A 14,550-nucleotide genomic window follows, 5' to 3' on the forward strand; every position below is an offset into this window, starting at 1 on the left:
TGGATCTACATAGGAAAGGAAGCAGACGCCATTTATATCAAGCACGACGCAGATGTAAATGTGTAATATACACATGTAATACACTCTCCCTAGCTATATTCAAGGACCTAAGAAGCAAATCAAGTAAAAATGTTTGAGTTTACATTATAGAAAGTGCTGAAACAATTATTTAAAAAAAAAGTGAACACTTTTGCTCTACCTTTGCAATTTTAAGAGTCATTATGGAAGAAAACTACCTCAGCATGGTACCAACTTCTATTAAGAAAACCTAACTACTTGGTTGAAGCCAAAAACCCAGATAGTCGCATGCCTCTACCGTGTTACAATTGTTTGTAGATATTACAATGCTTGTAGATATTACCCAAGTAGTAATGTCATATCTATTACCCCAGTTCCTACATTCAAGCGGGCATTCCTCTGGAAATCAAGCACGCAGTGCAAGGGAGAAAACTGAAGGCAGAACGACTAGGGGTACTTCTGCTAACTAAGCAAACGGAAAGGAAGCAGGGAATGGGAAGGAACTCAAGTAGTTCTCTGCAAAAGTGATGGCTTGCAAGTTCCAGACACTTCCCCTTGAACTCCCAAGACATAAGGTTTTAGGAAAGAAAGGCACCACAGGGCAGAAGCCCAAAGTTACTCTCTTCACAATGTAATAGTCCTTGAGTTCGGTGAAAGATGTCCTGGAGATACACAGATCGGTGGACTGTATAGAAGAAAGCAGTGATGTTCCCTTTCTCGTTTGGGGAGCTAAGAACTGGACGAACTAGCGTCCCCCAAATCATGCGGGTGCAGAGGGCTTCTTCCAAGCTAACACACCTGCAAGGCCGGGCGGCTCCTCCCTCTGCCCCTCCCATCTCCAAAGCGAAACCCCGGTCTGGTGTCCCGTGCACCGTTAGCTCAAGGGCCACTTGACTATGCCAGGGGCCAGTCCCCGCAGCCGAGGCCGACGCGATCAGAACCGAACCAGTAGGCGCGGTCTCCACTCCCACCAAAGCCCAGCCAGACCTCTGCGTGGCGGAGGGGCAAGCAGTCCATACCTGTCTTCCGAGACGCTGATGACACCCTCCTCCTTAGGCACGATCACCGCCATGTTCACCACCTCCTGCGACCCCTCGACCCGTTGCAGAAGGATCGGCTTGCGGGTGAGGGGCTGGGGCTGAATCTCCGCCGCCATCGGAGGGGGGCGCGCCCGGGGAGCAGCCGACGGCGCCGGGGGGCTGGGCTGAGGAGACAGTTCAGGCTCGCGCTCAGGATCGGACTGAGATGCGAAGCGGGCCTTCGGGAGCTGGCGACCATAGCCCTGCCGCCTGTTCAGGGAACGTGCCCGCTCCGGCTTCTGGAAGCAACACCACCGCCACACCGGCCGCAAGCCGGCGCCACCTAAGAGAGCAGGGGGCGGGGAGTGGGGGCGGGGCCGGGGCGGGGCCTGTCGTAGAGCGGCCGCTCCACTTCCGGAGGATGGGCCCTGGCGGCCAATGCGCGTGCGTCAATCCAGCAGCCATTTCCGCCCCGTGTCCCGTCCCCCCCTCCCCCTCCCGTAAACTCTCGGAGCCTTACAGCTCCGCTGGGACGCATGCGCTCTGTTCCCGAGGTCCCCTAGCCTACCTCCCCCGCCCCCCATAAAATCTATGGACGCGCTTGCCCAATGCCCCATCCTCTCCAGACTCCAGAGAAAGGGGCGGGGAAAAGCCTGCGTCATCCCGGCCGGAAAGGAACCTGTAAGAAGGATAGAAGCTAAACTAATTGAGGAGAGACTGTGCATGCGCGCAGATGACTCGCTTCTAGGTTTTAACAATAATGCACCGGGGAGGGCGCTGTGCTATCGGCCAGAATTAAGCACCAGCTCCTGCCAGCACCGCGTGGACTCCTGGGTGTTGTAGTTTTCTCCATCCTCCCCGTCCTTGTTCCAGAAAGCCATAACTCCCACTTCTCAGCCCTGGAGGAGAGGTCTAGGTAAAGGAAGCCCAGCGGCTTCTGTAGGTTTATTGCCCAAGTCATTGTCAGAACTACTATCTAAGGGGGAGAACTAAAGAGTAGACCCTGCTGAGCAAGACTTCCCCGTGTCACACTGCCACCCTTATGTAGTGGGGTATGGGGGGTAAGGAAAGAAGAGACTCTCATACAGGCTTTTTTTTTTTTTTTTTTGGTTTTTCGAGACAGGGTTTCTCTGTGTAGCTTTGCGCCTTTCCTGGAACTCACTTGGTAGCCCAGGCTGGCCTCGAACTCACAGAGATCCGCCTGGCTCTGCCTCCTGAGTGCTGGGATTAAAGGCATGCGCCACCACCGCCCGGCCAGGCTTTTTTTGAGGGGTTTTGGGATCATGATGTCAATCTTCTCTTTGTGTTATGTGACTAAAGGACCCACACTTGAACCTAGGCCTTTTTGTCCGATCTTGTTTCCAATCCCCAGCAAATAAATATTTTTGCTTTCTCCGGTGACAATGGACAGTTAATATAATAACAATAAAATATAGAGTGACTATAATAAAGAGGATAAACGCTGACTGGGCTGTGGAAAAATTGAAACTCCTTCATACACTGCAGGTGGGAATGTAAAATGGCTCAGTTTCTTTGAAAAAAAAAAAAGTAGCGTTGCTTCAAGGAATAAACACTGTGCTACTGTCAGATCCGAAAGAAACTCCTGACAACTAGGTATCTGTGGTGCTTATTAGCATACCAAAGTGCGTGCTAGCCTCCAGGCTCACTCAGTACCTATGGCTCTTCTCAGCTCTTCTCCCCATGCTGCCCCTACCTGAAACCTCTCAAGCTCGCTGGCCCCAGCTTCTCATTCCTATATAACCCTGACATTTATGCCTTTCCCTCCCTCCGTCTCTCCCTCCCTCTTCTCTCCCTCCCTCCCTCTCTCCCTCTCTTCCTCTCTCCCTCTCTCTACCCTTCCTCTCTTAGTCCTCCTCTATCGCTCTCCCCCTCTCCCTCCTCTCATGGCCTGGTTCGGTCTACTGGCCATGTTGAGTCTACTACTTACTCTTCCTGCTCTAGGCTCTTCCAGATGCCTCTGGCTGTAACTCTCCTTCATATCTACAATGAAAACCCCCTCAGCTATACTTTGGAGTGGTTATGTCATTACTTGAGACAACCACCATGTGACCTGGCAATCCCACTTCTGCATATAGACCAAAGAACAATGAAAATGGTCTCACACAAAACTGAATATGCTACTTGTGCCGGATAGTTTTTGTCAACTTGACACAAACTAGAATCACCTGGGAAGAGAACCTTCAGTTGATGATTTTCTTGATAAATAACTGGTATGTGAGGGCCAACCCTCTGCAGGCAGTGCCACCCTTTGCATAAAAGGGGAACCCTCTTACAAGCAGTGTTCCTCTGTGGTTTCTGCTCTGGTTCCTGCCTCAAGGTTCCTGCCTCAAAATCCTGCTTTGGTTTTCCAAGGTGAAGGATGGTAAGTTGTAAGATGAAACAAGCCCTTTCCTCTCCCAAGTTGTTTTTGGTCAGCACTATGTCTTGGACAGGTCTGTGGGAGAAAGGTAGAGAATTGAAGATCATTCAGCTAGAAAAGTCATTGAGTGTCCAAGAGACAATGTGTGAACTGGGAAGGTAATGCCTAGAGAATAATGTAATCGCCAAGAAGTGCATATAACCTCAACATCTACTAATGGATAAAATGCTACAAACAGTGAGACATTATTTAGCAATAAGAAATGAAATACAGATACATGTTACACATAGGATAGCCTTAAAAGCAAAAATGCTAAATAAAAGGAACCAGTCATAAAGGACCACTTGTTTTATTTATTTATTTACATTTTATTTATTTATTTATTTATTTTTGGTTTCTCTAGACAGGGTTTCTCTGTGTAGCTTTGCGCCTTTCCTGGATCTTGCTCTATAGACCAGGCTGGCCTCGAACTCACAAAGATCTGCCTGCCTCTCCCTCCCAAGTGCTGGGATTAAAGATGTGCGCCACCACTGCCCGGCCCACTTGTTTTATTTTAAGATTTCACTTCCATAAAATGTCCAGAGGAGGCAAATCTATAGGACAAAAATCAGATTAGTGGCTGCACAGAATTGGGAAAGGGAGGATTAAAGCAGTCTGAGGGCTGTTTTATGTTTGTGTGTGTCCATGTGCTATGTGTGTGCCTGATGCCCAGGGAGACCAGAAGTGGGCTTTGGATCTCCTAGAACTGGAGTTACAGACATTTGTGAGTTCCTAGTGGGTGTTCTGAATCAAATATGGTTCCTCTGGAAGAGTAGCCAATGCTCCTAACTGCTGAGCCATCTCTCCAGGACTATTTTTTTTTTTTGCTTATTTTATATTATGTGTGTGTGCATGTGCATGAGTGAACGTATGTGTACCACGTGTATGCAGGAGCCCACCAAAGTCAGAGGAGGTGGACCCCTTGGAACTGGATTTGCAAATTATTGTGAGCCACAATATGGATGCTTGGATTTAAATCCAGGTCCTCTAACAAGTGCTCTTAATCGCTGAGCCATCTCCCTAACCCACTACCAAGGCTATTTTTGATTATTAGATTAAAATGACTCCTATGAGATTAACTTCTCACTCTTGGATGGCCAATTATGGAAGACTGTCAGACAAAGAAAGGAAGAGTCACAGCAGACTCCACAGCCCATTTTAGTAACAAACAACGTGTATTTTTTCTGGCACATTCAGCAACCAAAACTGGTGATTGAAGGGTGGGTGGGGACCTGGGACCCTGGAGTCATCTGATGAGATAAATACACGGGAATCTAGGTACATACAGTAGTCTGAGACCCATGGAGGTCGTGGGTCAGTCATAAATGGACATTAACTAATAGGTAGCCATCCAACATGCAGGTAAGAATTCAAGAGCAAGAGTCAAATCCATGGCAACAGAGGAAAGACACAAAGGACTGTGAAGGTGGAGGAACTGTGTTCCAAACCAAAGGGATGAGGTAAGAGAGGAGTGCTTCACAGCAAATGGCTTAAACCTTTTGAGCCCTATCTCCCCCATCTGTAAGTTACGGGTGGTTATTCCTAGTGCCAACTTTACACCATGGTTATACAAGGAGAGGAGGGGGAAGAGGAGATGGAGAGCCTTCATTTGGAGGAATAACCCCTGTATCTTGCAAGGAACTGCTATAAAGGACAAGGGCAAGACGTAAGGACTTGGAAGAAGTTCAAGAAAAGAAAGGGGGTAGAGGTGACACCTTTGTCTCAAGACAAAGGAATGGAATGGTGAGGAATGGGTTACTAGTAAGGGGCAAAGGCCACCAATCAGAGTCAGACCGTCTCACAGGAGTAAAAGTCTCAGCTTTTCAAATGTCAAAAATCTGAGGATAAGAAATCACAGTAAACTTCTCTCTCATTGTGTAAGTCAGTTTAGAATTCAGTTGGGGACTTGAGTGAGTTTTCTTACTGAGTCAGTTTTATATTGGTGACTGGAAGACTCTACGGGGTACAGGCACTGTGACAAATCATGCTTCCCCAGAGGAATAGCTTGTATCCCAATCAGGAGCACTAGAAAACATGCCTTCTGCAGCCTTCTTTGCCCTTCCTCTCAGCAGCCACGCGAGCTCTTCCTTTCGTCAGGAAGGTTTGGTGGAGACTGGGCATGTAGGTCAGTGGCAGAGCACTAGCCTAGCATACTGGAAGCACAGAAATAAATAAATGAATGAATAAACAAACAAATGAACAAACAAACAAAGTAATAAATGAATACCCTAAAGTCCGATGGTTCTGAAGTCTGACTCCACTAGAATGCTTGGGAATTTTTTAAAATGTAAATCCCCCCACCTTCTCCCTTAACTACTGAATCAGCTTCTTTTCTGAAGCATGGCTTGAGTACTGTAGAAAATATTTCCAAGTACTTTTAATGTAGGGAGCACTCCACGTCTAGTTTAAAACACCCAATAAAGAGCTCATGGGGAGATTGAAGGCAGTGTGGGGCCTGCAGTGGGAGGAATATCTCTGAATTTTGTCTTCCTCAAGGAAAGACCATGTAGGCTGCTGGATTTTCCACTGTTGTTAGTGCGTACTTAGGTTTAGGTAGGTGTCTTTGCTATTGCCCAGTGAGTAAGAGAACAGCTGGTCTTCCCGTACTCAGTTGTTCTGGGAAGTGTGTGTGTGTGTGTGTGTGTGTGTGTGTGTGTGTGTGTGTGTGTGTGTGTGTGAAATATGTGTGTGAAATATGTGTGTGGGTGCCATTGGAAGCCAGAAGAGGGTGTCAGATCCTGTGGAGCTGGAGTTAAAGGAGGTTGTGAGCCACTTGGGTCCTCTGCCAGAGCAGCCCACAGTCTTAACTGAGGAGTCATCTCTCCAGCTCCCACTTGTTTGATTTTGAGACCATGTCTCGTTGTGGAGCCCGAGCTGGCAGCCATCCTCCTGTGCTTTATGCCGCAGTGCCTGGCTGAACACAATACATACGAGTTTTTTATTTTTAATTTTTTTTGCCATGTTTTGTCTTAATCTTCTTCTCCATTCCCCCGCTCTAACCCAGACAATATATGCCAAGGGTAAGGCTCTACACACGCAGAGGAATGAAGCTAAATCTACCTGCCTATCATCTACCTATTATCTACCTATCTTCTGTCTGTCTATCTACCTACCTACTATCTTTTTTTTCTCTAAATACCCACCTTAAAACTTGTTTTTTGAATTTATATTAGAGGGGGGAATGCATACAACAGCGGAAATGTGGAAGTTAAAGGGCAATTTGCAGAAGTTGGTACTTACCCTCCACTCTGTGGGTGTCAGTGGTCAAGCTCAGGTCACCAGGCTTGGTAGCTGGTGCCTTTCCTGGCTCAGCCATCCTGGCAGCCCAGCTCTTATCTTTTTAAAACAGACTTTATTTTGTACCAACATAGTCACAGTAAAATTGAGCCAAAGGCGCAGTAAATTCTCATGTACTCCCTGCCCTAAGAGTCATAGTGTTTCAATTACCCCACGTCGCCCACCATTGTGGAATACTTGTTATAATTAGAGAGCTTACAGTGGCTGTCACCGTCACCCAGAATCCAGAGTTTCCACTAGGATTCATTCTTGAAATTGTGCATTCTACAGTTCTGGACAAACACAGATGTATGTCAACCACTGTACAATCACACAACACAGTTTTATTTCTCCCCAAATCCTCGGTGTGCCAACTGTTCATCCCTCTTTCTCCTCATCCTCTATCAACCATTGGTCTTTTTACTGTCTCCACAACATTGCTTTGTTTTTGCAGGTCTGGGGATTGAACACAGGGCCTTGTAGGATATTTGTGCACTGTGTGAAGATGTATTGCTGTGATTGGTGTGATAAGAAGCTGAACAGCAAATAGCTAGGTAGGAAGATGTTAGGCGGGACTTCTGAGCTGAGAGAGAGAGAGAGAGAGAGAGAGAGAGAGAGAGAGAGAGAGAGAGAGAGAGAAAAACTGGGAGGAGGAATCTAGGCACACAGGTTTCACCAGCAGACTCGGAGTAAGTCAGATGTGCCGTACTAAGAAGAGGCAAACTGAGCCATGTGACAGAATATAGATTTTAAAATATGGGTTAATTAAGTTATAAGAGCTAGTTGGGGGAAAGCCTAAGCTAAGGCCAAGCTTTCATAATTAATAAGAAGTCTCTGTGTCATTATTTGGGAGCTGGCTGGCAGGACAGAGAAAGACTTGCCACAGGGCCTGGAGTGTGCAGGGAAAGGACTTTACCACTCCACGTCCCCAGGCCAGCTATACATTTTTTTCCTGAATGTTTCATAGTTGTAATCTTACAATATGTAATCTTTTCAGGTATTCTTTCACTTGCTAACCTGGGTTTAAGGTTCCTCTATGTTGTTTCATGTCCTTATGACTCATTTCTTGTTAACGTTGAGGAATATTCCATTTCTTAGATGTACCACCCTTTACTTCTCTATTTACTGACTGAAGGCATCTTCTTTGTTACCAGGGTTCAGCAACTGTGATCAAAGTAACTGCAAATATCAGTGTGTCCACTTTAGTGTACACATAATTCAGCTAACTTGAGTAAGTATAAAGAAGCAGGATTTCTGGATCTTATGGTAAAACTGTTAAAGTTTGTAAGAAACTGGCAGGCTATCTTCCAAAGTAGTGGTACTATTCTGCATTCTCACCAGCAATGCATGTCAGTTAGATTACCTAAACTTCTGAGGAAAATCAACTCTTGGAATTCTCTACAGAGGAGCTGGGAGAACAGAGGAAAACAAAATGATAATAGAATCCAGTCTTAGGGAAATGATGACGGAGAAAGTGAATGGGAAGGTAAGGAAAGGCATTTTGCATAATGTCCGTGCCACTACAAACACACACACACACCAGCCCACTGGCTCTGGACTGGCTGAAGAGTCAGAGACCGCAGCTGAGGAGGTATGCTTCTTAGAAGACCCAGAGCTTGGAAACCCCAAGGGCACTTGGTCAGGAAAAGCGAGGACAGGGCAGCTCTCCAAAACTGTTGGTTAACCAAAGCAAGAACAGAAACCTCAGGGGCCCAATAACCACAAAAACCCTTGGTTTAGCTCCGGAATCTCAGCCTAACTCATCATTCACTAGACATTATCTCCATTCATTCTTTTTTTCCAGAAAATATTTATTCAGTGGCCGCTGGCTGTGTGCCAGATACTGAGCTGGATCCTGGACGTGATCAACTGTCTTATGAAATCCAGGGCAGAGCTCAAAGCTGCGCTTACCTTGAGTTTATCATCAGAAGGCCTCTGGCTCTGGGACACAAGGAACAAGTAAACAAGAGGAATTGATGTGACAAGAATTTAGTAAGTACAAGTCAGGCTTCAACTGAAGGTAAGTGTTTGGGGAGAGCTACTGTAAATGTTCTGCACCAAAGAATATTTAGTAGAACGCACCAATAGAACGCAGAGACAGTCCCTCTGGATGGCCAAAAGGGGGAGGGATGTGGGTGTGACATATATTGTGATAGGCAGAATGCTTTAGTAACTTGGAAGTACAAATATAATCATAGTTCCTTGGGTAAGGAATGAACAATTTATATCTCATGACCAATCTGGCAATAACATATCTTTCAGCAGGTGACTGCTTTGTGTTCAGTTTTCCACTGCAAAGTGTACAAATGAGAAAGAAAAATGGTTCTGTTGACAAAGAATGAGCTTGTCTTTCTCCTCTAGGACATTTGTTGAAGTCCACTGGTTAAATGACAAAAAGTGTGTTTGCTGTCCCTAGAATCTGTGGTGATATAGTGTGTACCCTAATAAACTTGGCCTGAAGATCAGAGAACAGAACCAGCCACTAGATTAAACATAGAGACCAGGCACTGGTGGCACACACCTTTAATCCCAATACTTGGGAGTCATATACCTTTAATCCCAGCACTAGGAAAGTTGAGACAGGAAATGATATGGGTGGATGGAGAAAGGTGTATAAAGCATGAAGAGACAGGAACTAAAGTCTTTCGGCTGAGGAAAGCCTTTTCAGGCTGAGGAGCCCTAGAGGTAAGAGAGGTGGCTTGTTCCTTTGTCTCTCTGATCTTTCAGCTTTCACCCTAAAATCAGGCTCCAGGTTTTTATTAAAAGACCATTTTGAATTCGTGTTACAAGAATCCTGGCAGAAGTGGCATCTGACAGTCTTTGGATATATCTGATAAGACTTTTAAATACTTTTCATACGCTTCAAGGGCCAGCAAAACATGCATGGCTCACTTTAGATGAAGCGGCTGCTGTCATGTATACCTCCATCTCATCAACATGGTCTCCTGCAAATCACTCCCCACCCTTGACTCCACACTGTAAACTCCTTTTAAGCAGACACTCCCCTGACCTCCCTTCCCGGGCATGGAGTGCAAGGCCTCACAAGGGAAACCAATAATGACAGTCTAGGTAGAAAGGCTGACCCTTTGGATCTTTTCACAATAGTTTCCAGTGAAGTGGCAAGGAGATGTCACCGTGCCTATGCTTCTCATATCAACAGAGTTGACTTGGTATTTTATCCTAGAGCTCAAAGGGATCAGGACAAATGTGTGTTACCCAAGACCCTTCTGAAGACATCGGTTAGGATCAGGTGGATGTCCCCGAAGAGCAGCAAATGTCCAGGGAAAGGGGCTTTTGCACTGAAGGATTCAACGTTATTCTTTTACTGCCCCTGCTATTATGTCTCTAGTAGAAAACAAACAGACAAAAGCAAAACCAAACAAAATCTTTAAAATGAAGAAAGCACTGAATGGATAGGTAAAACAGTTCACAAAAGAACAGGAAGTCCTTAACCAAGATGTTACTGATCCCCAAATAGTGTTTCCCTACATTGAGTTCCTCTCACAGAAAGTTCTGTGGCTTCCTGTGAACATATACTATACACTCACAAATGAAGTATTTTTGAATTTGTAAGGATTAATTTTATGCATACAAGTGTTTTTCCTGAAGGTATATGTGTACACAGCATATATGTCTGGTGCCTTTGGAGATCAGAAAATAACAGAGATCACTGGATCTGGAGTCATGAACCACCATGTGCTTGCTGGGAACCAAACCTAGGTCCTCTGCAAGTACCTTAACCTCTGAGCCATCTCTCCAGGCCTGAGTTAGGTTTTGTTGTTATTTCTGAGAAAGGGTCTCACTATGTAGCTCTGGCTGGCTTAGAACTCAGATTTTCTCCTGCCTCTGCCTCCTGAGTGCTGGGATTAAGGTGTGTGCCACCACACCTGGCTGAATTTAAAATCCTGGTTTTCAAGACAGGGTTTCTCTGTGTAGCCCTGCCTGTCCTGGAACTCGCTCTGTAGACCAGGCTGGCCTCGAACTCATAGAGATCCATCTGCCTCTGCCTCCCAAATGTTAGGATTAAAACCATGCACCACCACCAGGCTGAATTAATTTTTGTTTTTTGTTTTGTTTTGTTTGTTTGTTTTTCGAGACAGGGTTTCTCTGTGTAGCTTTGGAACCTGTCCTGGAACTCGCTCTGTAGATCAAGCTGGCCTCGAACTCACAGAGATCCCCCTGCCTCTGCCTCCCAAGTGCAAAGAATGGATTAAAGGCATGCGCCGCCACCGCCACCACCCGGCAAATTAAATATTTTTTAAAGATAATTCCTTTTTAAGATTGGTGGGGAAAGGATCTAAAAGTGACACTTTTGGATGGAATAGTAAAAGAAGAGGAAACATGACTCAGATTCCTCACAGGTCCAGCTGTGGTCTCTCCAAGCCATCTACACTGAAGCTACAGTAGTCTTTTAAAAGTCGTATTAGGGGCTGGAGAGATGGCTCAGCCCTTAAAGGCTAAGTCCGCAACCAAAAAGTCACATCAGATACTGTCACTCCGTAGTGTGACCAAATGCCTTAAGAGCTCTCTGTGTCCCTAGAGCAGACCCTGTTCTCCTCCCAGAGCTCCTTCTCCAACCCCTGTCAGTCCAATCCAGCAATACCTCAGAGTCAAATGGTTCCAGTGAGAACCACTCTGTTTAAACAATGCAAACAAGACCTGCAGCCGCTTCATCAAAGAATGGTCAAGTCGCAGGCTCCATTTCTTTGCTTTTTCCTCTTGTTGACTTTTCTCATCTTAACAAAATAAGAAACAGCAATCTTAGGTTTGCATGCTTCTTCCATGTCCAATAGTAATGAGTGTGTCTCTGTCCCCTGAGAAAGCCATGGCTAATTTGCTTAGGCCTGGAGGACATGCTTTTTGAGCAGCAGCTGTGGCAAGAGAATGGATTGTGGTGACTGGGGCCCACCCAGGAGCTAGGAATGAGGTCAGTTTTCTTAACTCTGTGACTAAGACATCTGAATGGGAAGAGAACAGATGCTGAATACAGAGCTCCAGAGTCTGAACTGCCTTCCATTCCTAAGGCTCAGGTACACCTCCCCACTTGCCTCCTCGGGTGCCATGACCTCGGCTGCTGGTACACCTCCCCACCTGCCCCCTTGGATGCTGAGCTCCACTTCAGCTATCTGGTAAACTCTTACTCTCTCAACCTCTGATCCACTTTCTCATCTTTCATAAAGCAACCCTACTACTCCCTTCTCTGCGTGATTCTGCACGCCTCATCAAACCCAGGGCCTCTCACATCTAAACAAATACTCCAGCACCGCCTAAGCCTCAGCCCCTCCACATTCTCACTGTGTGTCACAGCAGACTTGAGATCTTGTCTCTACTGGCACATGGTCTCCCTAGACAGAAGGCTAAGTCCCTGGGGAGAATGTCTGTCTGTCTGTCTTTTCTTTTTTTTTAAGATTTATTTATTTGCCGGGCGGTGGTGGCGCACGCCTTTAATCCCAGCACTTGGGAGGCAGAGCCAGGCGGATCTCTGTGAGTTCAAGGCCAGCCTGGGCTACCAAGTGAGTTCCAGGAGAGGCGCAAAGCTACACAGAGAAACCCTGTCTCGAAAAAAAAAAAAAAAAAGATTTATTTATTTATTATGTAAATAAATAAATAAATAAAGTGTTCTGCCTGCATGTTTGCCTGCAAGCCAGAAGAGGACACCAGATCTCCTTACGGATGGTTGTGAGCCACCATATGGGTGCTGGGAACTGAACCCAGGTCCTCTGGAAGAGCAGCCAGTGCTCTTAACCGCTGAGTCATCTCTCCAGCCCCCATCTCTCTTTCTTTCTTTCTTTCTTTCTTTCTTTCTTTCTTTCTTTCTTTCTTTCTTTCTTTCTGTTTTGGTTTTTTGGTTTTTTAAGACAAGATTTCTCTGTGTAGTTTTGGTGCCTGTCCTGGATCTCACTCTGTAGACCAGGCTGGCCTGGAACTCACAGAGATCCCCCTGCCTCTGCCTCCCGAGTGCTGGGATTAAAAGCATGCACCACCATCATCCAGAGTCTTTCTTCTATATTCTCCTCCTCTTCCTCCTCCTCCTCCTCTTCCTCCTCCTCCTCCTCCTCCTCCTCCTCCTCCTTCTCTTCTTCTTTTTCTTCTTCAAACTCTTTGGTACTATGAAATGACCAGAATGTACATAAGCATCCCCTTGTATAAATTCTGGGGTTAATTAATTTGCTGAAAGTCCTTTTTACCAAACTGTGCTCTCCCTGTTACAGGTGTGGCCTGCTCTGGTGTCATGAACTGAAGAGAAAGCCCTCAAAGCTTTCACTGGAGCCTGTGACACCCGCACGTGGGAGAAGTGGCAGTCACCGATCTACACCCATGTTTCCTTTATTGTCCCAGTCAAAAGCGGGGAGCACACCCCAGCACCACTTTCTTCACTTTTATCTCCGCTTTCCCTCAGTTAACAGGATCTGAAGCCGAGGACTCAGTGGTAGGTGCTCAGCTAACTTGTACAGGGCCCTGGGTTCCAGGCCCAGAACTTCAAATAAACAAATAAGCTCAGTAGTAGTAGTAGAGGTAAGGAATCACATATTTCAAAAATAAGATAATTATTACTGTTAGTAGTCTTTTAGTACATTTACTTCTGGTTAGGTATGGGATCTGCAGCCAAGAAATGTAGGAAGCAATTGGGGATTTCAGACAAACCAATAGTGAGGTAGCGAATGAGCTTCACTCTGAAAATACTAATGTTGATGATGATAATTCACGTATTCTAAAGCAGTGGTTCTCAACTTTCCTGATGCTGTGACCCTTTAATACAGTTTTTCATGTTTCGGTGATCCTCAACCATAAAATTATTTTCGTTGCTACTTCATAACTGTAATTTTGCTATTGTTATACTATAAATTATAGTGTAAATAGCCGTATTTTCTGATGGTTTTGGGGGTCATGACCCACAGGTTGAGAATAGCTGTTCTAAAGGGTCCTGGGACTTGGCGATGAAACATGCCTCATTATAGATGCTTCCATCTCATTCAAATTATAAAGTCGGCAGAAGACAGCTCTGTGACTTCGGTAAGTCACTTACAAATGTATCTGCTAGGTACCATTAATAAGTATCAGATGGTACACTGTAAATAATGTGTCTTCGAGGCCAGCCACAGCACCATTTGACTGATTATGAAGGGAGTGATCAGTATGAGACGGTGTTAGTCAGGGAAGGCTCTTGATGGGGCCAAGTCACTGATTTTTGAACAAGAGACTGACATGAAATAGATCATACTTTAAAAAATATTATCTTAGCAACAGGCTAGAAAATGAAGTGAGGGAGCACAGGGCAAGAGGGTCAAGCAGGAGACAGCACTATAAACAGAATGATGGGAGCCATCCTACTGCGGGCTTGTGGAAGACAGCGGAAATGGTTTAGCCAGAGCAACATGGCCTATCGCATAACAGCCTGGGCTTTGCAGCTAACCTGGCTTGGACTCCAATTCCGGCCCTACCACTCTCTACTCAAGTTACCTGGGGAACCTGTCAGCTACTCCAAGTCTGTTGTCTCATCCACACACACAATCAAGAGATGCCAGCATACTGTGAGTGCTCACCGAGTCACTGTGTGAATATCCTTCCCGAGTGGAATGACGCAAGTTATTCTTTCTGCTCCTGGCAATCAGTCCACTGGCACATGCTTGTGCGGGAGGCAGGAGGATGGGGAGCTCAAGATTAGCCTGGGTCACATCACAAGTTCAAAGCCAGACTGTGCTATATTGGTAAACTGTCTCAAAAAACAAAGCCACTGAAATAAAAATAATAAGTTGTCACTGATATAGGGTCAGGACTTCATGCTCTGCCTCTTATTTTGTCCTCTACCTGTTTCTA

The 14,550-nt window shown here is 45.7% G+C and overlaps 1 protein-coding gene across 1 annotated transcript in view; it reads right to left on the reverse strand.

The window, feature by feature from the left end:
* Positions 1-1,408, reverse strand: part of Wdfy2 (WD repeat and FYVE domain containing 2) — a 151,984-nt gene extending 150,576 nt beyond the window's left edge. The window contains exon 1 of the mRNA XM_052732983.1: positions 1,038-1,408. Within this exon, the coding sequence (XP_052588943.1) occupies positions 1,038-1,174 (137 nt within the window). The 5' untranslated portion in view covers positions 1,175-1,408. The remainder of the gene's footprint in view (positions 1-1,037) is intronic.
* Between the last annotated feature and the right edge of the window lie 13,142 nt (positions 1,409-14,550).

Source organism: Peromyscus californicus, unplaced genomic scaffold (genome assembly GCF_007827085.1).
Source record: "Peromyscus californicus insignis strain IS unplaced genomic scaffold, ASM782708v3 Scaffold_12__1_contigs__length_115047231, whole genome shotgun sequence".
Classification (NCBI taxonomy): domain Eukaryota; kingdom Metazoa; phylum Chordata; class Mammalia; order Rodentia; family Cricetidae; genus Peromyscus; species Peromyscus californicus.